Source organism: Littorina saxatilis, linkage group LG4 (assembly GCF_037325665.1).
Source record: "Littorina saxatilis isolate snail1 linkage group LG4, US_GU_Lsax_2.0, whole genome shotgun sequence".
Lineage (NCBI taxonomy): Eukaryota > Metazoa > Mollusca > Gastropoda > Littorinimorpha > Littorinidae > Littorina > Littorina saxatilis.
In genome coordinates this window covers 19,514,238-19,541,267 of record NC_090248.1, presented here as the reverse complement: position 1 = coordinate 19,541,267, position 27,030 = coordinate 19,514,238, and the positions used below count along the sequence as shown (strand labels likewise).

The 27,030-nt window shown below is 39.7% G+C and overlaps 4 protein-coding genes across 6 annotated transcripts in view; 2 read left to right on the top strand and 2 right to left on the bottom strand.

Annotated features, from left to right (window-relative positions):
* Positions 1–27,030, bottom strand: part of LOC138964184 (receptor-type tyrosine-protein phosphatase mu-like) — a gene marked incomplete in the record, with an annotated part of 322,563 nt that overhangs the window by 275,426 nt on the left and 20,107 nt on the right.
* Positions 333–21,759, top strand: LOC138965522 (uncharacterized). Its single transcript, XM_070337706.1, has 3 exons — positions 333–493; positions 20,756–20,977; positions 21,539–21,759. Exons 1-3 carry the CDS (start codon positions 400–402, stop codon positions 21,757–21,759), a joined length of 537 nt encoding a protein of 178 aa, XP_070193807.1. The 5' UTR covers positions 333–399.
* On the top strand, positions 2,889–9,938 carry LOC138964187 (uncharacterized). 3 transcript variants are annotated; one of them, XM_070336081.1, is made up of 7 exons: positions 2,916–3,154; positions 4,127–4,405; positions 4,754–4,946; positions 5,408–5,550; positions 8,089–8,181; positions 8,735–8,827; positions 9,658–9,791. In XM_070336081.1, the coding sequence occupies exons 1-6, from the start codon at positions 2,941–2,943 to the stop codon at positions 8,797–8,799; spliced, it is 987 nt and encodes a 328-aa protein (XP_070192182.1). In that variant the 5' UTR covers positions 2,916–2,940; the 3' UTR covers positions 8,800–8,827; positions 9,658–9,791. The 3 variants fall into 3 exon arrangements, with proteins under 3 accessions (XP_070192184.1, XP_070192181.1, XP_070192182.1); XM_070336083.1 differs by lacking the exon at positions 8,735–8,827 and having other exon boundaries at positions 2,889–3,154; positions 4,216–4,405; positions 9,658–9,938; XM_070336080.1 differs by lacking the exon at positions 8,735–8,827 and having other exon boundaries at positions 2,892–3,154; positions 9,658–9,938.
* LOC138963661 (putative nuclease HARBI1) lies at positions 11,751–14,151 on the bottom strand. Its single transcript, XM_070335507.1, has 2 exons — positions 13,900–14,151; positions 11,751–13,418 (listed from the first exon to the last, which is right to left on the bottom strand). Exons 1-2 carry the CDS (start codon positions 14,149–14,151, stop codon positions 12,519–12,521), a joined length of 1,152 nt encoding a protein of 383 aa, XP_070191608.1. The 3' UTR covers positions 11,751–12,518.

Sequence of the window (27,030 nt, the reverse complement as noted above, 5' to 3'; positions counted from 1 at the left end):
TGTGTGTGTGTGTGACAAGCAAAAACACCCTTAGCGTCAATTACAGCGCAATGTCATGTCAACCTTTACCTGCATTATATTAAAATCATTGACACCATTGGTTGCACAACATGAGTTCCTGCTTATTCTTTGCTATCAGACGCCACAGTGCGAGCAATGCGATTTTTATGAACACTTCACAGATGATATTGTGTGTCAAACCTGCCCCGTTATCCGAAGACTGTGATATAAATGTCAGTGCGGAGTATGTATGGGGTGAGGTGAAGGCGGGTGGCTATCACTGTTTGTCAATCGTGTCCTATTGTGGTCGTCTTTTGTCTTGTAATTCACATCCTAGTTCGCAGCACAGCTAGCTACCACACAAGGAAGATAAAATGTGAATGCTTTGTACTAGCTTTCATGTGGGAGAAGAAAATGGATGCAACTTTGCTGTGTTTAGAAGTGCTTCTTCTCTGTGGCATGTTGACTTCAGTTGCTCGTGGTTTACACTTCGGTAAGCAACTTTGTTTAGACTTTTTAAAACGTGGTGTGAAATAAGCCAGTATCAGATACACGTATTGTTCTGCTAAAGCTTGGGGGAACGACTTTGATGCACTAGTACAGGTATAGTATGAAATACGATTATTAATCCTAATGAACGAACAAATATTACTATCTCTTCGTAAGTGCGAACATACATGTTAACGATAATTTAAAACTGTTCCAAAAGGGGTTATTTGCCGATATGTTGTGGGATTTTTCTATGCAGCTGACCCGTTCTTCTCTTTTGTTTAGCTGTCGAATAGTTTTTGAACAAACGAGTAAGTTTCGGGATGTGGCCGGTCTGTTTAGGCTTCTCTAAATACAATGCCTCCCTGCAAAATGTGCGATTTCACACCAGACCAGTGTGTGTGTGTGTGTGTGTGTGTGTGTGTGTGTGTGTGTGTATTTGTGCGTACGTGCGTGCGTACGTGCGTGCATGCGTGCGTGCGTACGTGCGTGCGTGAGTGCTTGCGTGTGTTCACGTGTGTGTGTTTGTGTGTGTGTGCGTACGTGCGTGCGTACGTGCGTGCGTACGTGCATGCATGCGTGCTTGCGTGTGTTCACGTGTGTGTGTTTGTGTGTGTGTGTGTGTGTGTGTGTGTGTGTGTATTTGAGTACGTGCGTGTGTGTGCGTACGTACGTTTGTGTGTGTGTGTGTGTGTATGCGTGCGTGTGTTTGTCTGTCTTTCTGTCTGTATGTTTGAATATATGTCTTTTTGTGTTCTTTTCTGTCTGACAAAGAGAGAAAGATACGATATAATAGATTACATAAGCATTTTTATAAATCTTCATTAAATTTTACGAGGGTTGTTGCAGAGAGAGAGAGAGAGTGAGAGAGAGAGGGAGACAGAGAGAAACAGAGAGAGAAAGTCAGAGAGAGAAAGTCAGAGAGAGAAAGTCAGAGAGAGAGATAGACAGACAGACAGAGAGACAGACACACGTACACCGACAGACAGACAGACAGACAGACAGACAGACAGAGACAGAGAGACAGACACGGAGTGCGAACACTGAGGTGTTGCTTTTCTCATGCGTTCATCGTCACCTGAAATGTTAACCAACTGACCGTGAACATTAACATATCTCATGAGCTACTTCTTTTCAATTCTAGTGAGCGAATAGTGTTTTGTGCTTATACAAAAGTGAAACTCATGCCCTCCAACAACATTTCTTTGCTGAGTCTGGGGACCTGCTAAAATCAGTGCAACATTTCTCATGAACTTGGATAAGAATAACAATAGTTTGTTCACGGACACAGATACCTGAAATGTCAGAGTAAATGGTTTCATCAAAAACTATTCACTAAATACACTATTTACATATCCTTGATTTATTTGTTTGATGGTAAAATAATTCCGTCTGTCGTGGGTTGAGTTAAGTTTGCCTAAGTTGTAGTATTATAAATGCAAGGCAGTTGTCGGCATTTAAATAAATCCGTTTCTAAACTCTCCCATGGGTATGTCACTTCACTGATAGAATGTAGTTATATGGCGCTTCTGTCTTCCATGTGGTAGTTCAAACAACTTCCTAGCACGCCCACGGGTAGCATTTTTCTGTTGTGACTATAGGGAGCTCTCAGTGTAATCAAGTCATTGTGGGCACATACGTACAGCTTATCACGCGTTCTGAACATTAAGAATACTACTTGGCTTACAGTGTGATACCAGGTTTTCATGATGTTAGTGTGTGTGAAAAGCGATGTTTCAAATATTTGAAAAACAGCACCAAGTGTAACTCTGGTATCTCACATCAAGCCATATAATACTCTGTCCTACATTCTGAACTTATTGTGCCTTCTTCCTCTAACTCATTGACAGCTCAGTCGCCTTTACCTTGTGTCAGGGACAGTGCGTTATTCATGTTTTCTCACTTGGTTGTTCTTGATGTGAAGAATTTAGCATTCCCTATTTGAAATATATATATCCATGTTTGTCTGCCTGTCTGTTCGCTTTGTTTGTTTACATATCAATGGCTGCTCAGGTGTGTCGTTATTTGTGATTGTGTTGTTTTTCTGTACGGTAAGGACAGGTTGTAAGACTGCGCGTGTGCCTCAATCCACTATCCTAATGAAATAAATATTAATTAATCAATCAATCATGAAACAATCCATCTCTCTCTCTCTCTCTCTCTCTCTCTCTCTCTCTCTCTCTCTTTCTCTTTCTCTCTCCCTCTGGTCCACTCTTCCAACATGCATAACGCCGTTGTTTGGAAATTGTTAAAAAGACAGTAACACAGGACACAACACACAGAGAAATTCATACGGATCGGTAACTCAAGTCGACAGTGACGCGATCATCCGTCTCAGTCGCGAGGCAGACGTCTGGATGACGCGAAGCAGGGGTATTGTGTGACAGTGTCGGGTTACAAAGCTGAGACGAGTTGCCCAGAGCGGGCTGCCACGGGTCGCTCGCAGTGCGCATGACAGAAAGCCGTTTCTCAGAGCCGAGCTATAGTCTCTGGCCGAGCGAAAAAGTGCCCGCAGTCGCTCGCCGATCCAAGTCTGTAGGTGCTCGCGGCAGTCTGCCTCGCGAGACAAAATTAATGGCGTCGGTTGTGCTTGGATTTGCATTTGACGATGGGTCTTTCTTTAATTCTTCTGTTCCTGTTGGAACTTGGCATCATCTGCAGAACCGTAAGTACTATGGAATGCTAGACTTTGCTTAATGAAGATGAATTTGTAATGTGAAAGTGTTAAAGTTGTGATTAGCGGGGTAAAAACCGCCACAAGCGAACCGGTCAGTTTTAGTACTTTTTGCTGAGTCTGTTAAAAGACCGAGAAAGGATGACGATGTGATTGTAACCGAATTTTGTGAGTGTGGATGCTCAATCGTTTAATATTATAATGTTATTACATTGCCTGTTGTTTAATACTGATAGGGTTAGATTAGTTTAGGGTTCTGGTTCTCGTGTTATGACTGATTACACAAGTTTGGGTGGTTCCCGCCTGTTTCAAAAGTTTCGTGTTTGCGATCCGGGTCAATTATCTCAATACGACTACGAGTGAGTTTGTAGGCCTTTAGCCGAGTTTTATTCACGAATGTCAAGTATCCTAGCCGATTAAGCTTCACATCTCAAGAGATTATATATTTTAGGGTTAACCTCTCAAAATAAAATAACATTGTTGGCACTGATTTGATTGGAGAATGAAAGGATCAACATTTTGTATTCAATCTTAGTTATCTAAATGAAGCCATCGAAGGCTTCCTTTTTGTAACATTGTTTGGTTGTGATTGACTGTCGTTGTACAACTGTAAAGGGCTATCAGTGTATGAGCCTCAAGCCTTTATTATACCGATCTTGCTCTGTTGTGGTTCATTTCCTGATTGAGTGATGTATGCATACATTTAATACCAGACTTAGTCATTTGAGTTCATGAATGTTGTGAGGTGCACGGAACAGACACTCGGTTGGTTTCACTGGGTTTGAACTGAGAGTGTTTACATTGGGAGTAGAGTTACTATCAGTATCAGTTAATGAAAACAAATGTCTTGTCCTCAACCTATGCTCAAGATTAATTAAGTATTTGGAGTTGACATAAATGTGAAATTATGATTGTTAAAAAAAAGAAGTAAATTATAAATGTTTTTTAATGTAATTTTTGCAGAACTTGATGGGAATTTCTACTCGCTGCAGTTTGCTTCGCAAGAAGCCAGTAGGCGTGGCATCACGCTTACATCTCAAAACCTGGTGCAGATCGCAGAGGGTGGCATGGCTTTGACGTCTGGTCAGCCAGTACAGGAGCGTGTTCTATACCAGACAGAAACCCAGGCCGTGCCACTCCAGTGCCCGCCGCAAGCTGTCGACCCGCCACCTCATCATTCTTTTGAGGCAGTCCCTGGACCTTCATATCATGTAGAGGGGGGCCTGCAAGTCCTAGATGAAGGTAAGCTGGATGAAAATTTTGACTGACAGTCAATGTTTTGCTTTTTCAGCGCGGACTTTTTCAGTATTTTGCATGTTCTTGTTTTCTTTCTCTTTTTGTATAGCAAGATGTTTTTTAGTTTGTTTTTGTGTACATAGTACATGCTTTTAATTACAAATAACAGCAATTAGCATGTTTGAAACTGCACACAGGGACCGGACTGCCAGGAGAAGACATAAACATGGCTAGTTTTGTATTTTTAAAGTCTTATTCTCAATCTCATCATGCATTTTTAGTTATAACCGATAATTATTGCAACATACATTGTTTCGGAGCATATCTTGCAGTTCTTATTATTTTTATTCTCAGCCATGCCGATCAGCTGGACGCAGCCTGCAGTCCTGCTGCTGATAGAGGAGGTCAGAAGCCACCAGCACTTGTTTTCATCCAATGCATTTAAGAAAAATCAAGTATGGACCAAGGTTTCTACAGCTGTTAACCGTCGTGGTTACAGCTACAGCGGATTTGCCTGTGATAAAAAATGGAGGAGTTTGAATACAAGGTGAGCGTTTAAATAAAATGTATTACACAGACTTATTACTATTATGTTGGTTGCATCCCTGTGTATGACAGGGGTTGTTATCGGATGAGTTATTGTGTCTCCAAAAAGTAACATGGCTGAAGCTTATGCAACAGTAGGACCCCACCCCCTCCCCTTTCCCCTTTATTTTCACCATAATATTTCTTATGCAAAAAAAGCAGCAGGGTACTCTCTGAGCTCAGTTGAAGGTCTCTTTGAGGAAGTGAATTTCTGTGTTACCCCCCGGCCAATCTGTACAACTACAAGTAAGGTGTTAAAGTGGGGTTGCCATCAAATTTGGTAGATTATTTGAATGAAGTTTCCCACTGATTACAGAGAGCACCTAGTTGATATTCAAACTTTGAATCTTAAATTAATGAAATTAGCCAGAAATATTCAGGTACACAAAACACTATTTAATATGCTCAAATGTGTTGAAACAGATTCCGCACCATCAAGGACAAAAATTCAAAGACGGGGCAATCCAGGACATCCTGGGCTTACTATGACTTGATGGAAGACGTCAACGCTGGCAACCCAGCCGTCAACCCTCCTGTCCGGATAAGTTCTGGCGGCGGGATAACAGGTGAGTTATTGGATTGTTCACTGAACACATTCATATTAGAGAAGTTTTTTGTGTGTGGTTTAGCCCTCAGGGGTGAGTTTTGGCGCTCGCCCGCGGCGACTTCAAATCGCGTCGGGCGAGTTCGAAATTCCTCTGAAATCGCCCGCCGGGCGAGTTCAAATTTTGCTGAAGTACAAAGTCGTTAGGCAACGTAGTCAATCGGAACGGCCGGCGAACAAATATCTCTGCGGGCGATCTCAAAATCTGTCACTTCTCTACTGCCCACTCATCCCCCCCCCTTCCCCCACTTTGAGGACTCAGGACTACCATCAATCAATGTCAGACACATTGGCTAGACAGCTACCCCCCTCCGCCTCACTTGACCGTGTCATCACCCCTCCAGTGCCACGATCTGCTGGCGATTGCATCAGCAGTCAAAATAGTTAAACCCCCCCTCCGTCCCCCCTCTTTGGCTATTCACTTCACCCCCTCTCTGATCTTATCCTGCGCTCACCAATCCTTCAGAGACTTTCACATGTTGTAAAACTGTTTCCTCTCAGATAAAAACTCGGTCATTGACCCCGAGTAAGAAGGTCAGTGTCTCGACAGGCAGCTGTGTTCAGGTTGCAAGTACCGGTCATTGACCCAGGTCTCAAGGCCAACCAGCTTTTACAATGCATCTGCCTTTGATCTGACCGCCCATCCAGAGCAAACATATTCCCCCTAGCCCTCTGTATTTTTCCTTTGATGTGCCTGCTATGTACCACTGATCCAGTTTCTGGGAAATGTATATAATTATGTCATTGACTGCAGGGATACTCATTGAGACCGTTTTCCCAAATATGTTAACACCAGCTTTGCTGACCAACTTAGTACAAGTAGTGACAGTACTACTGCTGTCAATTATTTTCCTTCAACTAAGGAAGTAAAAAAAACCACCCAGATCCACTATATAAAGAAGAAAAGACAGACCTTCAACAATAGGACAAGGGATGCAACTCTGCTGAATCAAAAGCATAAAGATCACCTGTGAACAATTCTAGGATCAGGAAATCTGAACATCTGTTTGTTTTCATTAGGAAATAGAAATGAAATGTAATGCTTTTGATTATTTATGACTTAAGCTGTGGTAAATTTGGCTGGTATGCAACTTTTACAGTAATATTAATAACACAGACATAAAGAAAAAGAAACAAAACAAGAAAGCAACTTAGAAAAATGTTTTGTTTGTAGTCAGTTTTTTATACTTGGTTTTATACAACAAAAAACATAATTTAAATTAAAAAAAATGCTGATTTACTCTTTTGTAGTGTGTGTTTATGTGGTAAGTAAAGTTCCATAGTAAATTACTTTGTAAATTGTGTGGTTGGGGTACATAAAGGGGGTAACTTTTAGTGAGGTTTAGTGTGTGATTGTGTGACAGGGTGTGAATGTGGTTTTGATTTCTTGTTTCTTTGTGGCGGCTTTTATTTTAAATTCTTTATTAAAACAAGGTTAATTATCATTATATTAAAACATAGCATTTTAGTCATCAAGTTTTCTGTGTGTTTGTGGTAGTTATTAGTAGTGCAAATCCACATGTATGCATTATAAGTATGAATGTACGTCTTTTGTGTATGTGCATAATGTGGTTAGCAAGCGACGAGCCGCTGGGGCGGTTGTAAGAAATCCCGGCAAGTTGGGGGCCGGTTGGGATTTGGGGGGGGCCGGTTCAATTTTTGACTTACCGGCCCCCCTGGCCGGTAGCAAAAAAAGTTAAGGTACACCCCTGAGCCCTGATGACAAACCAGCAGTGCTTGAAACAGCATATGAAGATCAGCCTTTATTGAAATTATTCGGATGATAAAATAGATTAACTAAAAAAAATGTTTTCATTATGTGCGTAAGTCGGCGCAGGACATTAATTTTTGCTACATTTACAAAGGTTTGCCAGTGTCACTTTGATTCATCACACACTGATTTAAACTGAATGAAGTTTTAAATTTTTGACAGCATATTTCTTTTCTATCTGCCGCACAATCTAAAGTGTGAAGTAAGGCGAGAAAATGGCGTGTGAAGGTGCTGTTAATTGTGAAAGTGAGGAACGTTGAGGGGGCACATCTACCCAAGTCAACGTTGAACATCTTATAAAATCACAAATAATTGTCATTGCCTGTCTTAATGAAATTTTTTACCGGTGCGAATTAAATTTATATTTTTCATGGAATTATAAACTGAATTAATTGTAATGTATTTGCAGAAATTTGTTGTCTAATCAGATATGGGTTTTAAAAAGTGTCAACATTTCCTACGCATTTTGTTTTCAAATGATATTAATAATTGGTGGTATTGATAAACAATGTAGTAGGTGGCTTCTGAAATTCCAGATTTGGTATTGCTTTCGTTTTAATGAAATTATGATTTTTTTGTTCTGAATAACTGATATTTGAAAATATTTGCAAAGAACAAAAAATCATAATCCTTATTGTTAAGTAAGTAGAACTTTCAATATAAGCCTTTGCTTTGGAAAATGATGGCAGATTTATTACATATGAACACTTATTTTGTTTGTTATGACAGTGACTAGGAGTCCGTCAGAGGGGCGTTCTCTTTCAGCTTCACCAGAGACGACCCAGCCAGCAGAAGGTTTGCCGAGGGTTCCTGCCATGCAAGGTTTGTCCCAAATTTATTTCAGTACACCTTCCTTTATCAGAAAGCTTCAAAGTTCTTCATCTGCTGGCGACATCCATATTGTTGTCTTGCACATACCTGGGAACCCATACAATTTCACTGTATTTTGTACACTTGATTTTCTACAATACAGTCAGTGGATAAAACATACTGCGACAAATGTTTTCTTCACTGACTCTTACGAAAGGTGATCCAGTATTTTGACACATGTTTGCAGTTTTTGTCTATTTCATTTTAGTTGTCCAAGAAGGAACGTTTATGCGCCAGGAATTGAGTGTTGGTGTGAACTAGTATTGCATGAATCAACAATTAGGTAACTGTACATCATTTCATACAGATTGTAAACTTAGTAAAGGAGGGCAAGTTTCAAGAGTGGTCTTTGATAGCATCACTGATCATGTATGATGTGTTGTCCTGTCTGACAGGTGATACGCCATCATTGTGAACCAGGTAGAACTTTCAATATAAGCCTTTGCTTTGAATAAATGGTGGCAGATTTATTACATATGAACACTTATTTTGTTTGTTATGACAGTGACGAGGAGTCCGTCAGAGGGGCGTTCCCTTTCAGTTTCACCAGAGACGACCCAGCCAGCATAAGGTTTGCCGAGGGTTCCTGCCATGCAAGGTTTGTCCCAAATTTATTTCAATACACCTTCCTTTTTCAGAAAGCTTCAAAGTTCTTCATCGGCTAGTTCCATCCAAGTTGCTGCCCTGCACGGACCTGGGAACCCATACAATTTCACTGTATTTTGTACGCTTGATTTTCTAGTCAGTCGGTGGATAAAACATGCCGCGACAAATAGTCCTAGACTTTTCTTCACAGACCTCATACCAAAGCTGATCCAGGATTTTGACACGTTTGCAGGTTTTGTCGGTAATCAGTGAAAGCAGTACTGTATTTGTGTTAGATGTTTTGTTCAATTTATTTTACTTGTGACGAATACTGTTTAGAGTATACTCATTTTTCTAAAAATATGCTGAATTTGGTTGTGAATACTCATGTGCAAACCAGGGGTTTCAAGGTCTGACTGTTTATAGGGGGCCCGGTAGCTCAGTTGGTAGAGCACTGGACTTGTGATCGAAAGGTCGCAGGTTCGAATTCGGGCCGGGACGGACACGGGTCAACTTTATGTGCAGACCCAGAGACGGAAGCCATGTCCCACCCCCGTGTCATCACAATGGCACGTAAAAGACCTTGGTCATTCTGCCATAAGTGCAGGTGGCTGAATACACCTAAACACGCAGACACCTGGGTAGCGCGACTCCGTTGCTGCTAGCTTTCCACTGGGAGGAAGCGACCTGAATTTCCCAGCGATGGGACAATAAAGTAATGAAAATGAAAAAAATGCAAGTATTTGTTAGAATCCTGACTCCTTGGCTAAATTCCATATTTCTTAAAGTGCTTGTTCAGTCAGACAATGGATATTTTTAGTGAGAAAATGTCCTCTGTTGCAGAGAACCATCCCCAACCTGACAGACATGGGGCAGTAGAGGGACAAAGGCCCCCAGCGTTGGCTAGGGAGCTGTTGTTCAATTCCCCAAAGCTGACTTCGCGGAAGAGGAAACGTCAGGAACCGGAGCCCCCTGCATGGCTGAAACAATTTTCGGAGCAAAACTCGGCTCACATGCAGGAATTCATAGAAACAGCAAGAATTAAAAACAACCTGCTTCAGCAGATGATTGACGCATACAAGACGGAAAAAAACTGATTTTGGCACTTGATTGCTTTCGCACTACTGAACATATGTTGCTGATCGGGGGGGGGGGGGGGGGGGGGGGGGGGGGGGGGGGGGGGGGGGGGGGGGGGTTGGGGAAGATGTAAGGAGTTTTCATTGACTGACTTTAAAGGTGCTTGAAACGGCTGTAAATATTACGTGTCTACTTATTTCTTTGTGAACCCTTAAAAAAGGATTGATTTTGGCACAGTTATTGCTTTCACACTTCAGTACATATGGTAAGTGTTTCTAATGATTTTGCATTGACTGACTTAAAGGCGTTTGAAACGGCTGTAAATATTACGTGTCTCTTTATATCTTAGAGAACCCTTTAAGGGTATTTGTGCATGTTATTTCAACTAAGTCACCGTACGTATCACCATTTATTCTTGGGTAATAACCTTACTTTCACATGTTCGCGCGGTAAAAAATCCTTGACTGCATGTATCTCATAATGAATCAGGATTCTTTGATGAGACAACCCTACTGCTGGCATGGCGAAGGAGACAGCCACAGCAGGATGGTCGAGTCAAAGTATCACAATTTATCCTCGGCTTATTACCTTACTTTCACATGTTCGCGCGGTAAAAAATCCCTGACTGCATGTATCTCATGATGAATCAGGATACTTTGATGAGACAACCCTACTGCTGGCATGGCGAAGGAGACAGCCACAGCAGGTTGGTCGAGTCAAAGTATCACAATTTATCCTCGGCTTATTACCTTACTACCACATATTCGCGCGGTAAAAAATCCCTGACTGCATGTATCTCATGATGAATCAGGATACTTTGATGAGACAACCCTACTGCTGGCATGGCGAAGGAGACAGCCACAGCAGGTTGGTCGAGTCAAAGTATCACAATTTATCCTCGGCTTATTACCTTACTACCACATATTCGCGCGGTAAAAATCCCAAACGGAATGTATCTCTTGATGCATCAGGATACTTTGATGAGACAACCCTACTGCTGGCATAGCGAAGGAGACAGCCACAGCAGGATGGTCGAGTCAAAGTATCACAATTTATCCTCGGCTTATTACCTTACTTCCACATATTCGCGCGGTAAAAATCCCAATCTGCATGTATCTCATGATGCATCAGGATATTTTGAGACAACACTACTGCTAGCATGGCGAAGGAGACAGCCACAGTAGGATGGTCGAGTCAAAGTATCACAATTTATCCTCGGCTTATTACCTTATGACCACATATTTCCGTCTGTACATATCATCTTACGATACATAATTTTTGTCGCGGATTAAAATCAATGCAATCACTGAATTCTTTTTGTATGTTCAGGTGACCAGAAAAGGGCTACTGGTACTATTTTTTGTCGCGTTTCATTATGTAAATGCGAGCACGACTTGTTTGATTAGCTAAATGTTCAAGTCAAATGTACTGTCCAGTTGTGAAATTTCTGCCTAAAATGTATTACTTTTAAATAGGTTTTACATGTTGGATATTTGTTTCCCACCAATATTTCAGTATGATTATTAAGAGTGTACTTCTGCCTTTATTCATCTGCTATCCAGCTTTGAACAAAAACCCATCAATGTCATTCACTGCTTTGTCTCCAAGTCTTTAATATCTTGGATACTTGGGTTTTTTTTAATGTCTATTTCAAAAAAAAATTTTGTTACAATTTTGACTGATATCAGTGAGCACATATTTTGTCATTTGTATTTTCTCGTGGCTTCTTGCAGCAAGTGTAATTATTAAAATCATCCATGAACAGTTGTTCATGTGTTTGTATTTAATTGTTCTGCATGCAAGTCAATATCGCTGTCAACAGCTTTTGCCTGTGTCAGTCTTCTCTCTCAAAACACATTTACACTGCACAAACACATAATGGAATGCAAGACATTTTATTGCCATTTTTAAATAAAAGGGTATCGCACACCATGGCAAGCAATGTAGAGGCATAGACTGGCAAACAAAAATTGAGGCATTGATTTTTCCGATATCAGAAAATGCTCTGCAAATTGTTTTAAGTCAGACTAGGACGAACCGTACACACATTCATACAGCATAGACACAATTCTGATACAACTGTCAAGAACTAGAAAGGATAACTTCAGCAATTTAGAAGCCCAATACAAAATTACAATTGAGAACTTCAATAATCTTCTATATGAATGAAAAAAAAACCTCCCCATATCCACAACCATGCTCTGCAATTGGTTCAAAGTCAGACTACAAAAAAACAGTAACTGTACACACATTCACACAACAAAAACAAAATTCTGATTCAGTCAACAAGAAATGATAACTTCAACACACAAATTAAAAAGCATAATACATAGAATTAGAAATGAGAACTTCAGTAATATCTTAATGAATGAGAAAAGCAGCAACTACCCAGCTCTGCAATTTCTTCACAGTCAGACAAACCACACACACAAATAATACACAATTCTGACACAGTCAACAAGTAAACATGATACCATGGCATATGTCCGTAAAGTTTGTTATCTACCCCTTTCCGTTTAAAAAGAAGTTCTCTTCAAACATACAAAAATGCCTCAGTTCTGAACATTCGGAACATGCATGGGCACACAGAAATACAGTGCCAATGCTGGTTTCATGATCACTCTTATTTACATCAGCAATTCTGCCACTGACATTCTCTTTTCTGCTGCTGTCAGGTTCACTGCCACATCCCCCTCCCCTTCTGCCGCGGCAACATCCACTTCCACTTCCAGTTCAATGTCATCTTCATCAACTCCCTTTCTCAAAATAATAAAGTTATGCAAAACACAGCATGCAAAGATTATGAAAGGGATGTCTCGAACAGACACCATATCAAGTTTCTTGAGTCGGCGAAACTTGCCCTTGAGCAGCCCAATTGCCCTTTCCACCTGCACTCGGGTTGAGGAATGTAAATTGTTGTAATTCCTTTCCACTGGTGACAAATGGCCATTGTCACGGAATGGTACCAGCAGGTACTCTGTCTGCCCATAGGCAGAATCCACAAGGAGGTGGAATCCTGCTGGAAGGCGCCCTTCCTCACTCTCCAGCTTTGCCTGTAGGTCAGATGTCCGAAAGACTCGGCTGTCATGCACGGACCCTGCATTGCCCGTGTCCACATCAGTAAAGAGCAAGTCAGCCGTACACACAACCTGCAGATGCATCGCCGGGAAACCTTTTCGGCAAATGTAAGCAGCTCGGTGTTCGTCTGTGGTGCCAGGGATTTCAATATAAGTACCATCAACAGCACCCACTATACCTGGAAATCCACGCAGCTCCTGAAAATCATTTGCAATTTTCTGCAGCTGTCCATGGGGAGGCCACGAAATCACATCGCCTCTGATGGCTGTCAAGGCTCGGCAAACAGACAGAACAATCCGGTGCAAAGAGCCTTTGTTAACACCAAACCGGTCAGCAACACTTCGAAAGGACTCCATGTTGCCGACAAGCCATATGGTTGCCAGCATCTTCTTCTCCACTGAAATGGATCTGGACGACTGGAGATGCGGACCAATCCACTCACAAAGTTCCTAAAACACACCAAAAAAATTCATTATTATGTTATTTGCCTGTCCAAAAATATTCAGTGCAGAAATATATATTACAAACTATTTACCCCCCCCCCCTTCCTAAAATAGAAATGTCAATGTTTTATTACTTGTATGCACTAAAAAGTTTGTTTTCAAGGAAACATAAATTTACTGACAAATATTGAGTTTTAATGTTTCAATATGCTATATTTTCATCTTGAAGTTTCATATAAATATATTTCCCTTTTGATCTTTTAAGGCCGACAAATTTGTACTTCACTTCATGCCGCCATGTTGAACATACATTCTTGCAAACATGCTGACTGCACTTTACAAAAATAAATTTATAACACAATCAACTGCAAATTAGATCATATCAAAATTGCATAAGGCACATTAAATTTTTCAGTTACACAGGAATAGTCAATAGAAAGCCACTGCAAGGAAATGTGTTAAACAAACGCAATGAAAAAGTACTTACTTCGAATGTGTCCGGAAACATCCGAAAGTGTTGGTGGAACTGCCACGGCGTGTAGCGGGGCACAATCTCCTCGGCGTAGTTTTGGACGTGAACCGAGGGATCGACCTCTTTTGGAGTTTTAGTCACCGACGCAGCTATCATTGTCAACATTGCAACGTTCTGTCGGACGATTTCAGTGATTGAATCGTCTGCTAGCTCAAGAAGTACAACTTTTTGCATATCTCGCATCATTCGTGCCTTCTTCGTCGCCATCTTGGCTCGCTCGCCTCGTTCTGAGCCCGTTGCCTAGACCAATACAGAGCGACTTTGCTTTGAGCGAGCTCTCGTGACTCTGAGCAACGCATGGCTGCTAGTCTTTATCTGTGTGGTTTAATCGGTTTGTACACATAGTTGCCTGGGCTCATAGAGCTGTAGTTAAAACACTTACTTTTAAACATGGTTTGTGTAGGTAGACTGCATTGCCATAATTACAATACTTGGTGTGGGTCCGTATGTTACAGGCATTAAGTGAAACCAGGCATTACGTGTAATGCCTGAAAATCATTGTCAGGCATTACACGTAATGCCTAAAACCTGTTACAGGCATTAAGTGAAACCAGGCATTACGTGTATAATGCCTGAAACCTCTCTGCAATTGTCGTTGGTGAGGTTTCTGCTGATGTTTGTTGGTGGTTTGTGGATGGTTTAATTGTTGGTGGTTGGTCGTGGTGGGTCGTGGTTGGTTGGTAGGTGGTGGTTTGTTGTTGGTTGTTGATTTGTGTTTGTTGTTATTGTTATTGTGTGCATTCAACTGTGTCCATACCAAATTTCAAACAAATAATCTAAATATTGGATTTTCTGTTAATTTTTTCGAAAAATAAAACAAATTTGGCAAGTAGCAACTATGCGTTTCTTTTTTTGAACAGTATATTTCTTGTGCAACTCCTTCTCCATGCGATCACGACCGCCATGGCCTGTGGCCACATGCGCTCTCTTGACGATATCGTATGTTTCTTCAAGGGTAGCATAGTAGAGAATGGATTCCACAGTTGTGTCAGTCCTTTTCTGAACAAGCCTTTCGATGTCACCGCATTTTAATACCTCGAATCTGAAAATTAAAGTAAATGACTATTTAATGACAATAACAGGACATGTTTATCATAGTTATAAACAATGTACCATAACTCTCGGCAGCGAGTCGGATATAATTATAACACGTAGGACAGGGTCCAGATTCAATTCATCTTGCTAAAACAATAACAACATGTCAATGTACCCGAGCGCTACATTCAAACTACTAAAGATCGTGAACAACTTACGTCGAATAATAATAACACATCTTCCTATGAGAAAACAAGTCGCGTAAGGCGAAAATACAACATTTCGATGGGCTAAAACCAGAACCAATTACCTCAAAATAACCTGTTTTGCAACTTTATAGTTATTTGACTTATGGTAACATGATTCTCACTTTCTGTAAAGGATTCTTGAAAATCTTGCATAATTGCGTATTTATAAGTCATAATTTGTTCTGGCTCCAAGCATTTCTCCTGCTCATCTTGGAAGCAGAACCCTCTAACTCCATCCAGGTTGGAAGCAGAACGTGCTAAGTTCAGTTTAGTCTGTTCTGCTACTGAGGCCTGTGGGGAAAGGGGAGTGTTTCACTGCGAGCCAGATGCAGCCATCGTCACCTGACCTCTTCTGCTTGCTGTGTCACAGTCATTTTTCCTGTTCTCAGCGCAGCCAGATAAGCGCACATTAGAGGTAGTGGTATCTGGTCTTGACCCTTTCTGTGTGGTGTAGGATTTCCTCCAGCACACAGAATAGTGTAACTAGCAGTAGTAGAGTCTGCTGTTGACAGAAAAAGGAATTTGATAGACTGTGGGAACTAAAACAGGTCAGTGACACCTGTCAAGTGTCAGTATCCGAATTCCTGACTCCGGATGTACAGGGTTTAAACACAATTAACTTTCCTGTGATAAAGAGTGAATGAAGAATGAATTGGGAAAGATGCAGTCCCTTGATATTGAGGGAGGAGGGTGGTAATAAGGGGGTTGGGGCCGGGGAGGGGGGTTGGTGGTAAAGTGGGTGCAAGGGGGTGGGGTGGGGGGGGGGTGTCCTAAACTGACAAAAGGATGGTCCACTTTCTGAAAACACTGGAACAGAGAACAGCTCTCTGCCATTTTTACATCTGCTGCACAGTCAATTTGGCTGTTGCTCGAGTCAGGACACAGATTCAAGTGAGTATCTTCATGTATTATGTTTTTCCCAATTTGAACAGACCATAAAAGCTGAAATTCAGATTCCTTTTTTAAATATATAGGGGATTAACCTTCTGATTCAGTCTAAATCCTGTATCTGCAAACTGATTCCTAGCTTTTTGTGTTTTGTTTTCCTAATTGTAAAACACAGGCAGGTAAATGTGTTTGTTTCAGCGTGAATGTTCTTGCGCGCGTGTGTGTTTGTTTGTGTCAGTGTGTGTTTGTGTGTGACGGTGTGTGCATGTGCTCATGCCTTAATGTTGTAGTGTATCCATGCAGCTCTTTAGTGTTTGTTAAAAAATTAAAAAAATGTAAGTGAGTGTTTACAGTATTTGTGTATGCTTGTAAAGATGGATAGATGAATGATTTGGTTGATGGATTTTGTCAGTTTAATTGACTCTAATATATTTTGTTATTCAGAGGTTATCACAATGTCAAACTGATGAGCATGAGTGGTCAGAGTGTAATCAAGTACTAATGTTTCATTTGTTTGTGTGAATAGAAACACGAAAACTATCCAAAGTTTTAACGCAGAAGCGATAATACGGAGGCAATTACCTTTTTTTTAATTATCGGTTAATAATTTTAAAATAGAAGTACATGTAGTAATTGCCTGTTCAAAGGAGATAACATTCATAGTATCCATGTCTTTTGCAGACGCTGTTTGAAACGAGATGAATCAGGCCGTCCAGGCAAGTAAGAAGCACCATGCATTTCAGGAGACTGTCCTTCGGATTCACGGATTACGGTTGCATAATCTCCTTTCTGCCAATGCTAAAAGTGAAACCTGATGACTTTGATGCATCTCCATTGGCAAAATCTACCCCAAAATATGACGATTGTGCTGTTTCTTCAATCGAAGATCCTTTTGAGAACATGGTGAATGGGGGTTATCCTCCTGTTCGAGTCATGCATCAACTTCAATACTTGCTGATTGTGATTCCACCCCTCAAAAATGAATCAAGCTACCCAACTCCTGTACATCTTTCTCCTGTGTGTGCTTCCACAGTTTCTGTTACCCTGTAGGTGTATTCACATCAGCTTGTAGTATATGTCAGACACTGCTCCTTTAGGTGAAACTACCACAGCATCTCTTCCATCTGTTTATGGAACCCCAACAAAGAAAATTCTGTCATCGATGAAGGAAGCATCCTATGTGACACCTCATGAGAAGAAGTTCAGCCGAACTTAAAGACTCTGCAACCCGGGACTACGGGAAAAGGTGTGTTCCAAAAGCGAAGACACTCAGAGATGAATTTTACACAGGGATAACTGGTCAAACGGCTAAGACAAAAGCAGTACAGGAGGTCGACTGTTAAAAGTGCAAAATGTGTATTATTTATTTCGACTTTTGTGCACAACATTTTTGTGAAGAGGAAAGTACAACAAAAGGTAAGAATGCCAATTTGTTTTCTTGATAATGAACAGAGTAGCATGCAGTCAGGATCTAAAGCTCGTGATTTTGTTACCATTTGCATTGTGTGGTTAAAATGCGCCTTCAGCCTTGTGTTTATTTGTTTGTTTGCTTGCTTGTTTGCTGCTTTGTTCGTTTGGTTTGTTGTTAGTGTTATTGGGTGTGTAGTTTTGTGCGTAACGCAAAACGATATGAGCTGATACAACATAAGATTACCGTTGGGATTTCTTGAAAAACACAATAAAAAAAAAGTGTAATGATTTCAGAGAGAGTTTTGTGTGTGTGTTGTTTTTGTTAGGTGGGTTTTTTTCGCTATGAAAAGTACCGGCAATTTAATTTTTATTTATGCGTGTTGCGTTCATTAGGCCACACAATGAATGAATACATGAGTCCTTGATGATATTTTTGCAAGTGACTTGACATTTGTTTGTTTATGACGGTAATAAACTTTGAAAAACGATTTGAACTAATGTATAGTATAAGCTTTGCTTGGAAGCAGAACATGCTATGTGTGAGGAGGCTGCTTCTGACTGCTGTAGCACAGGCCACAGTGGGGTCTGTGTGGAAGTCAGAAGCAGCTATGGTGCACTGGGCTTTTCTAGCTCCAGAACTGAGAAAAGAGCAGGAGTGTATTCTGGAAGCAGAACAAATTATACCTTTTTTGCATATGAAAAAGTTGTTCAATTAAATTGATTACTAGTGTGCATGACCAGTGTTTCCTCTAAGTCAAGTGTGTAAAATATGAGGGCTGCAATCCTGTGTTTACTATTTTTTATAAGGGGTTGAAATCTTCAAGTGGCCATTTCTCAAAATGGTGGAAATCCAGTTAGATGGTTCTGGTTTTAACCCATCGATTTAGTCAAGCTGTCGAACTCACAGAATGAAACTGAAGGCAATGCAATTTTTCAGCAAGACCGTATACTCGTAGCATCGTCAGTCCACCGCTCATGACAAAGGCAGTGAAATTGACAAGAAGAGCGGGGTAGTAGTATTTTTTTTACAATTTTCAGATTTTTAATGACCAAAGTCATTAATTAATTTTCAAGCCACCAAGCTGAAATGGGAAAAATGAGAAAAACACTCCCGTTTACACAGTGTTTCTCAAGCGAACATTAATAATAATTTGATATCGTAACTTTCAACAGCCCCGGTATGTGAGATAACACAACGCAATTTTCGTATCAGCTGTTTTTGTTCCAGCAAGAACGATACAGTCAGTGTACTAAGCCTTTTTATATTTAGTCAAGTTTTGACTAAATATTTTAACATCGAGGGGGAATCGAAACGAGGGTCGTGGTGTATGTGCGTGTGTGCGTGTGTGCGTGTGTGCGTGTGTGTGTGTGTGTGTGTGTGTGTGTAGAGCGATTCAGACTAAACTACTGGACCGATCTTTATGAAATTTGACATGAGAGTTCCTGGGTATGAAATCCCCGAACGTTTTTTTCATTTTTTTGATAAATGTCTTTGATGACGTCATATCCGGCTTTTCGTGAAAGTTGAGGCGGCACTGTCACGCCCTCATTTTTCAACCAAATTGGTTGAAATTTTGGTCAAGTAATCTTCGACGAAGCCCGGACTTCGGTATTGCATTTCAGCTTGGTGGCTTAAAAATTAATTAATGACTTTGGTCATTAAAAATCTGAAAATTGTAAACAATAATAAAAATTTATGAAACGATCCAAATTTACGTTTATCTTCTTCTCCATCATTTGCTGATTCCAAAAACATATAAATATGTTATATTCGGATTAAAAACAAGCTCTGAAAATTAAATATATAAAAATTATTATCAAAATTAAATTGTCCAAATCAATTTAAAAACACTTTCATCTTATTCCTTGTCGGTTCCTGATTCCAAAAACATATAGATATGATATGTTTGGATTAAAAACACGCTCAGAAAGTTAAAACGAAGAGAGGTACAGAAAAGCGTGCTATCCTTCTTAGCGCAACTACTACCCCGCTCTTCTTGTCAATTTCACTGCCTTTGCCATGAGCGGTGGACTGACGATGCTACGAGTATACGGTCTTGCTGAAAAATGGCATTGCGTTCAGTTTCATTCTGTGAGTTCGACAGCTACTTGACTAAATATTGTATTTTCGCCTTACGCGACTTGTTTGTTACCTCCCTTTGACATTATAATTATGTGTCAATTACTCTATCAGAGACAGCATTGGAGATAACCCGGTGTCAGTATTGTTTCACGATAGATGTAGAGCTGAAAACCAACACTCAAATCTGTTTTTGACAAACACCACACATCACTTACTTTCCCAAGAGATGATACTCATGACGTGACTTTGTCGTTTTCTGGAAGGCAGCTTTTACTTCTTCAATTGTTTGGAAGTACACAGCTTTTGGGAGCAACTTTCTGCCGTCCTTTTCGTAATGTTCAAACAAACGTCGAGTAAACAATTGTTCTTTTTCAGTATCCTCCATGGTGACGAATAAGCAACTGGTGAAAACTGGGCTGGAAATATTGGACCTCGGCTTTTCATTGTGACATGCACTCACACTTACGTGAAATTCAAACTGTGGTGAACCATCACTCATTACTATATTCACACCATGACATTTTGTCAACACTTTGTCCTTTAAAAATGTTCTCACCGTGGATGGATGGATAACTGTTCAGTGCAATAGGCTTTTATGTTGTGTGTATTGCCTGAATTGCGTCAGGCAATAAGCGTAATTTTGAGAGTTAAATTTCAGGCATTACGTGTAATGCCTGGTATTTTTAGGCATTACGTGTAATGCCTAGTGGTCACAGGCATTACGCGTAATGCCTGAACATTTCAGGCATTACGCGTAATGCCTGGTTTCACTTAATGCCTGTAACACGTACATGTGTTCAGAGATATACAGCATTATTAAATCATGGTAAACAGCTTTAATGGAACCCGATTTCTATATTAGTCTGCACTGAAATGATTTTGCAAGAAGAAATAGAATAAGAGGAAGAACTGTAGCTACACCAGCAGAACAAATAGAGTTTGTTTTCAGTATAGCTGTAGAGAAAGACAGGGTGTATAACGTCAAAACCAGGACATCTTTGTATGATTTTGTATATCGATCTTTTCACTAACCTCATTTTCCGACCTACAATGTTCATTATATGTCTCAAACAACAGCGAATTCTCTCTATTAATGTCATAGACTTGTAGTCCGAAAAGTACGGATCGTTATTATTTCTGTCCACAGAGAACGTTGCGCTCAACAAGCCCTGCACGATGAGTTCCCGTCTTTCGTGGGGCGGCGAACAGCACCTACCTGACGTTGCGGTTAATGGGGACACTAATGGAACGTTTATAGATACGGGAAATTGCATCCATACCAAGAATAGTGACACAACACCCTGGTGGGAGGTGGACCTCGGTCGTTCCTACCCTGTGTACAGCGTCGTCGTTTGGGCGAGGAATGGCTGTAAGAGATATTTATTATGAAGTCTTTGACCATAGAAACAAGGTCTATTTACGTACACTGAAAGTGAAAGTTGAACTGAACTGAACTTAAGTGAGAAAAAAATCTAGCCTTTTCTTTCATTCTGTCCCGAGAGATAGAATATGTTTTGTCTGAAAACCTAGTAGGTCTAATTTGTGAAAAATGCAGAATGTCCGCAGAACGACAGATGTCAATGCACATTCCACCCAGTACGTGTTTTATCCCATTCACCAGTACGCACGTCCTGAATACGTCCGATTAAAAACAAAACCACACACACCTACAACAACAACAACAACAACAACAACAACAAACAAACAAATAATCAAGGTAATAAACACACCAAACAAAATTGCTGACACCAATTGCTCGTCCTCCTTTCCTCTTTACTTCTTTTAATTACGATTATTTTCTCCACTCGCTTTGCCCTTACCCCCTTCCCTCGGAAAGGCACAGAAAAGAAACCCAGGTAGATGTTGTATCTTAACAAGGTAATGTCGACCGTTTCTGGGTTCTCACTTCATGGTTTGTATTTATCTTCAGACGAAAGTAGAATGAAAGGCTGTATCATCACAGTAGACGGTCAGGAATGCTACAGGTTTGACAACACACCGGCCAGCAGGGACACGAGTGTTACCTGTACCAGCGGTGTCCTGAACGGATCTGTGGTCAGAGTGTCCAAAGACTCAACAGAACTCTCCGGAACAATTAACATGTGTGAATTCGAAGTGATAAGTAAGTTTACCCTGGTTTTCTTACCATAATTACAAAAGTTGTTGAAATATTGCTAACAGAAGTGTGTCTGTTTGTTTGTTTTGCTTGTTTTATTTGTTTTGTTCTTTGGTTCGTCCGTACGTATATTTTTTAACAACAGCCCTGACGGTTTTTTTGTATTCGTCAGATGCCGGTTTCATGGGTAATACAACTCATCCACAGACAAATCGGTCTCAGCACGCCTAACATAATCTTAAAAAAACAAACATAAATTTTTAATCGTGTACAAACTGACACTTAAATTTTCCTTTTATCAACTATTGACTCAATTCAAACTCACATTGTACGAACTTGAATAATACCTGAAGTAATAACAATAATAATGCATAATATTTATATAGCGCATGTATCCAGGGTTTAACCTGCTCGAAGTATAGGTATAATTGTTCATAAGAAATCCAAATCATTGCGTCATTCCTCATTGACTGGCCATCGTTCTCGCCAGAGACGTGGATCATCTTCTGAGCTAAGTTCATTATCTGTATCGTAAGTGTCTGTCTGTCCTTTGGGTCATTATATTATAGTGAGGTCAGGCCATTTTTTTTCTTCTCAAAATAGGCATATATATATATCATTGGAAAGGTATTTTAACGACAAAGACAATGGTAGTAATTACATTGAAATAGGTCAATTAGGTAACGAGCTACATAGATTTGAAAACGGCACCCGTCCAAGTAGGGTGGGGTCGAAAGTTAGCCCTCTGCATTAATCGGTTTTAAACACTACTTGTACCCAATGACTGGGGTCAAAGTGAGCTTTTATATATACCATAAGAAAGGTCTTTTCAAGACAAATATTGTGGAAGCAATTACATTTCCATAGGTCAATTAGGTAACGAGCTACATGGATTTGAATAGAGTAACTGTTCAAGAAATGTGTGGTCAAACTTTAGCTTTTGGTACTATTCATTTTAAAACACAAAAGGCATACTAATTTTGATAAAAAAAAAGAAAATGTTCAAAGTACTAATGACAATACGTTAAATATCATTATGTCTACTGAGTAGCATGCTATACATTGATGTACTTTTCTTTTAATGCAATACCATTGAATCTAGAAATGGAGAAAATTAATTTCTTTAAAACTAAAAGTTAGAACATCACAAATTGAGAAAAAAATCACACTGGATAAATTGTATTGCCTGTTATTCCAACAGAAATGTAAATCACAAGTTTACCTCTGCATTAATTTGACTCAACACCAATAGTTTGAAAAGTGCAAATTCAGATTAAATCATTGTTTAAAAATCATGCCCGTGGCATTTTTCTCTGAAACAAAATATGTCATTGTTTTAAACTTGGAGAAAAAAAACCATGCTTCTATGTTAAAAGCAAGGAGATAAAGGAAAAAGAGAAAGAAAACATGCAGCATGCAAATCATATTTTGTGGTGTGACATCAACATGTCACTGTCTCACTCTAAACAGGTATAGGTACACATAAAAAGAAGGCACATACATGAGTCCGACAGTGACGATATATACACTGCAAAAATCCCACACACAAAAACAACCATAAAAACAATAATAGTAGCATTAAAGGGGCAATAATTATGTAAAACAATCTCCTTTCATTTACATCTTCCAAAAAGATCTATTTTTTACTATGTGTACTTCTTGTCCATCTTTAATCTGTAATCCATGTAATATACTAAGGTTACAGCAGGCCTCAAATCTACTGAGTAGAAGTGGGCAGTGTGTCAATCTTTAGACATTGTCACAAAATGATTGTCATTTCTTTTGGCGGACTAGTGTTTTGCAACAACAACATAAATAAATAAATACATAAATAAATAGGTACAATTTAAGAAATATCATTAAAAAATGTGCCTTACTATTGTTTTTACAAGCTTAGTCGAGGGATCGCGTTTACCGGTAATTTCTGGTATTTTACCGATTGAGATTCGCCAATACCGATGATAAAATGGGTGCTCGGTCAGACGTACCGATTGTTAATTATTTTGACCGGGGGAAAAATAAATAGTAGAAAAAATCCTTGATAAAGAATCCATGGTCAGTAAGAGAGAGAGAGAGAGAAGAGAGAGAGAGAGAGAGAGAGAGAGAGAGAGAGAGAGAGAGAGAGAGAGAGAGAGAGAGAGAGAGAGGGAGAGAGAGAGAGAGAGAGAGAATTGCATGGCTTGTTGTGACAGGTGTCATGTTAATACAATGTTGCCATTGTCTCATGGAAAACAAATTGATGAGGCTTGGTGTCGCAAGGTCGTGTTAACGAAACGTCAAAATGACATCAACATAGCAGAATGCTAAAGCCGGTGTAGCAGCCTATTTTGAAGCAGCCCAGTTTGACCGGGAGGTCATTCTGGGCTAGCCCAGAATGACCTCCGCCTATTTTGACCGGGAGGTCATTCTGGGCTAGTCAGTTTTGACCCCCCTAGTCAATTTTGACCCCCCTTCAAACTTTAAGAATGAGTACATCAAGACCTTTAGAAACAATATTTATGCATATGTATACAACTACGTATACAAGTATGTGAATGACCCCCCGGTCAAAACTGACTAGGCCAGTCAGTTTTGACCCCCCCCCTTCAAACTTCAAGAATGAGTACTTTAAGACCTTTTAGAACGAATTAAATGTAAATGTGGACAATATTTGTTGCAAAATGATATTGAAAAAAAATATAATAATCGGTAAAAAAACTAACTTTTCTTCTAAAGAAAAGAAAAAAAGTTTCGACGCTTCCCTTCAAACTTCAAGAATAAGTACATTAGGACTTCACATGACGAAATGTATGCATATATGTATGCATCTATGTATCTCAACGGGTTTGGGGGGATGTGTCATTCTGGGCTAGCCCAGAATGACCTCCCGGTCAAAATCAGCTAGCCTACTGACTAGGCCAGTCAGTTTTGACCCCCCCTCCAAACTTCAAGAATGAGTACTTTAAGACCTTTTAAAACGTGAATGTAAATGTGGACACTATTTGTTGCAAAATGGTATTGCCCCCCCCCCCCCCAAAAAAAAAAATAATAAATTGAGAAAAAACTTTAATTTTTGTTCTAAAAAGTTTTGACGCTTCCCTTCAAACTTCAAGAATGAGTACATTATGACTTCAAATGACGAAATGTATGCATGTATGTATGCTTCTATGTATCTCACACAGGTTTGCGGGGATGTGTCATTCTGGGCTAGCCAATTTTGAACCCCCCCCCCCCGCCCCAGTTATTTATTTTTATTTTTTATTATTTTTATTTTATTTTTTTTTTTTTTTTTTTTTTTTACCTTTTCAAATCAACCCTTCTTTATTCAGGTGGCGGTCCTATAGAATTCACTGCCTATTTTTCTTAAGCATAAAACAAACACAGACAGCTTCAAAAAAATTATATGTCGCACATAATGCAACTAAACATGTGCTGAATGGTTCATCAATTCATTTAAATGTATGTGCATGTTTTTTTGTTTTGTTTTTTTTCAGTTTTTTTTTTATTCTTTTTTTTTTTGTTTTTTTGGTGGTAATTGTGTGTTTTTCTGTTTGTACACATAATTTCTCATTTACATGCTTACCTTAAGTCAGAGACGATAAACAATTTTTCTAATTAATAAAACGTCAGACTAACGAAATCTCAAAACAACATGTTTTCCAAAAATAATTTCCAGTGTTAATCGTGAATCGGTTTTTTTAAAAATGCTTACGATTAAATAATATGATTAATCTTCTTCATATTGTTGCTGTTACTTTTAATACCAAAAGCACATCTGTAACATTCAATCTAATTCTTTCGCCAATGTTTACTAATATGTACATTTCAATATATTTCCAAAACCCTGAGCACGGTTGGGCATTCAAAGAAAAAATGCTCCATACATCAAGTTCATCCTCACAATATGTACAGTTTTTATCAGCCTTCACTTTCATTTTTACACAATAAAATATTAGTTGGATAAATGTTTTTCAATATTTTCCAATGCAGTACACGTAATCGAACTTCACTAGTGACAGTGGCTGCTAAGTTCCAATTCTTTCCGTCAATTTCAAATCCTAACTTTCCTCTCCAAAATCCTTCTGAACGGGTGGGCTGTATTTTTTTCCCTACGAGAATCTTTCGAATTCTTTTACTGATCTCACTTTTTTTCCACAAAAGGTCGGAGTGTCACAGACTGAACAATTTACATCGTCTATAGCTACATTTTTAAAAGGAGATGTACAGCTGTAGCGAACAACATTGTACTCAAGCAACCTATTTGCAGTGTAGCCAGTTTTTTCACACACTTCTTCATAGGTAGCAAAACGTCCATTCTCACACACATAGCTCACATACATTATACCACTTTTAATCCATCCGCAAAAAAGAGTGGGTTACCTTGACAAATATATCTTTGTTGTTCCACAACAAACCCGATACAGAATTACCATGATCGACTTGATTATTATCAAGCCATGCCTTCAACACAGCGGACCAAAATTCCGATTTAATACTGTCCAATCCTTTAAAGGCCAACATCCACAGGATTTTTCTCCTGGAGCGACCTAAACTTGAACCCGAGGCAATTCGCCAAAAGAACCGCCGATCACGAGAAAAGCATGCGTATCGCATGCGAGACGATTTGCAAGCGAGCCAGCGCAGCAGCGGGTGGGATTTGGTCTCGGCAAAGAAACTACAATGCGTGTTTTGTCTCGGTGAGACTGAAAGAGAGACAGAGGAGCACGAGAGAGAGAGCGACAGGACACAGTGATTCAAACGCACACCTCTGGTAAGTTGTCGTAGCACGTCCGCCTATGGCCAAAGTGATCCGGGTTCGATTCCTGGCATGTGTGGTCTATGTTTTTTTTGGGGGTTTTTTTTAATTCTTGTTTACTATTGTTTATTATGAATGTTTTAATGTTTTATTTTACTCTAATAATTTTTTTAATTGTGTAAAATAAATAAAAAAATTATTATTATTTTTTTTTTAATCCACGTGCACAAGACAAAAACTTTCATACTGGGGGAGCGAGCCAGTCTGAAGAGTACTCGGGTCCAGCGCCAGCGTTTTTTTATAATTTCGCTTTACGGCGACTTGTTATTTATGTATCCAAAACATCATAGAACGAGGTACAATGCATAAAAACAACGCCGACAGTAAACAAGATGTTATCTGGGCAGTACATTGGGTTGAACTAAAAGAATTCTGCTGAGAATGTACAAAAGAAAAAACGAGGTCGCGTAAGGCAAAATACACAACATTTAGTCAAGTAGCTGTCGAACTCACAGAATGAAACGGAACGCAATGCAATTTTCAGCAAGACCGTATACACGCCGGAACCTCG

Excerpts from the sequence above, each read along its gene's own strand:
- LOC138965522 (XM_070337706.1), top strand. The coding sequence starts at position 400 with ATGTGGGAGAAGAAAATGGATGCAACTTTGCTGTGTTTAGAAGTGCTT. Across the intron at positions 494-20,755 it reads TGCTCGTGGTTTACACTTCG|AGAACGTTGCGCTCAACAAG; the intron begins GTAAGCAACTTT and ends TTCTGTCCACAG. Across the intron at positions 20,978-21,538 it reads CGTTTGGGCGAGGAATGGCT|ACGAAAGTAGAATGAAAGGC; the intron begins GTAAGAGATATT and ends ATTTATCTTCAG.
- LOC138964187 (XM_070336080.1), top strand. The coding sequence starts at position 2,941 with ATGACAGAAAGCCGTTTCTCAGAGCCGAGCTATAGTCTCTGGCCGAGC. Across the intron at positions 3,155-4,126 it reads TTGGCATCATCTGCAGAACC|AACTTGATGGGAATTTCTAC; the intron begins GTAAGTACTATG and ends TAATTTTTGCAG. Across the intron at positions 8,182-9,657 it reads GAGGGTTCCTGCCATGCAAG|AGAACCATCCCCAACCTGAC; the intron begins GTTTGTCCCAAA and ends CCTCTGTTGCAG.
- LOC138963661 (XM_070335507.1), bottom strand. The coding sequence starts at position 14,151 with ATGGCGACGAAGAAGGCACGAATGATGCGAGATATGCAAAAAGTTGTA. Across the intron at positions 13,419-13,899 it reads TGTTTCCGGACACATTCGAA|GAACTTTGTGAGTGGATTGG; the intron begins GTAAGTACTTTT and ends GGTGTGTTTTAG.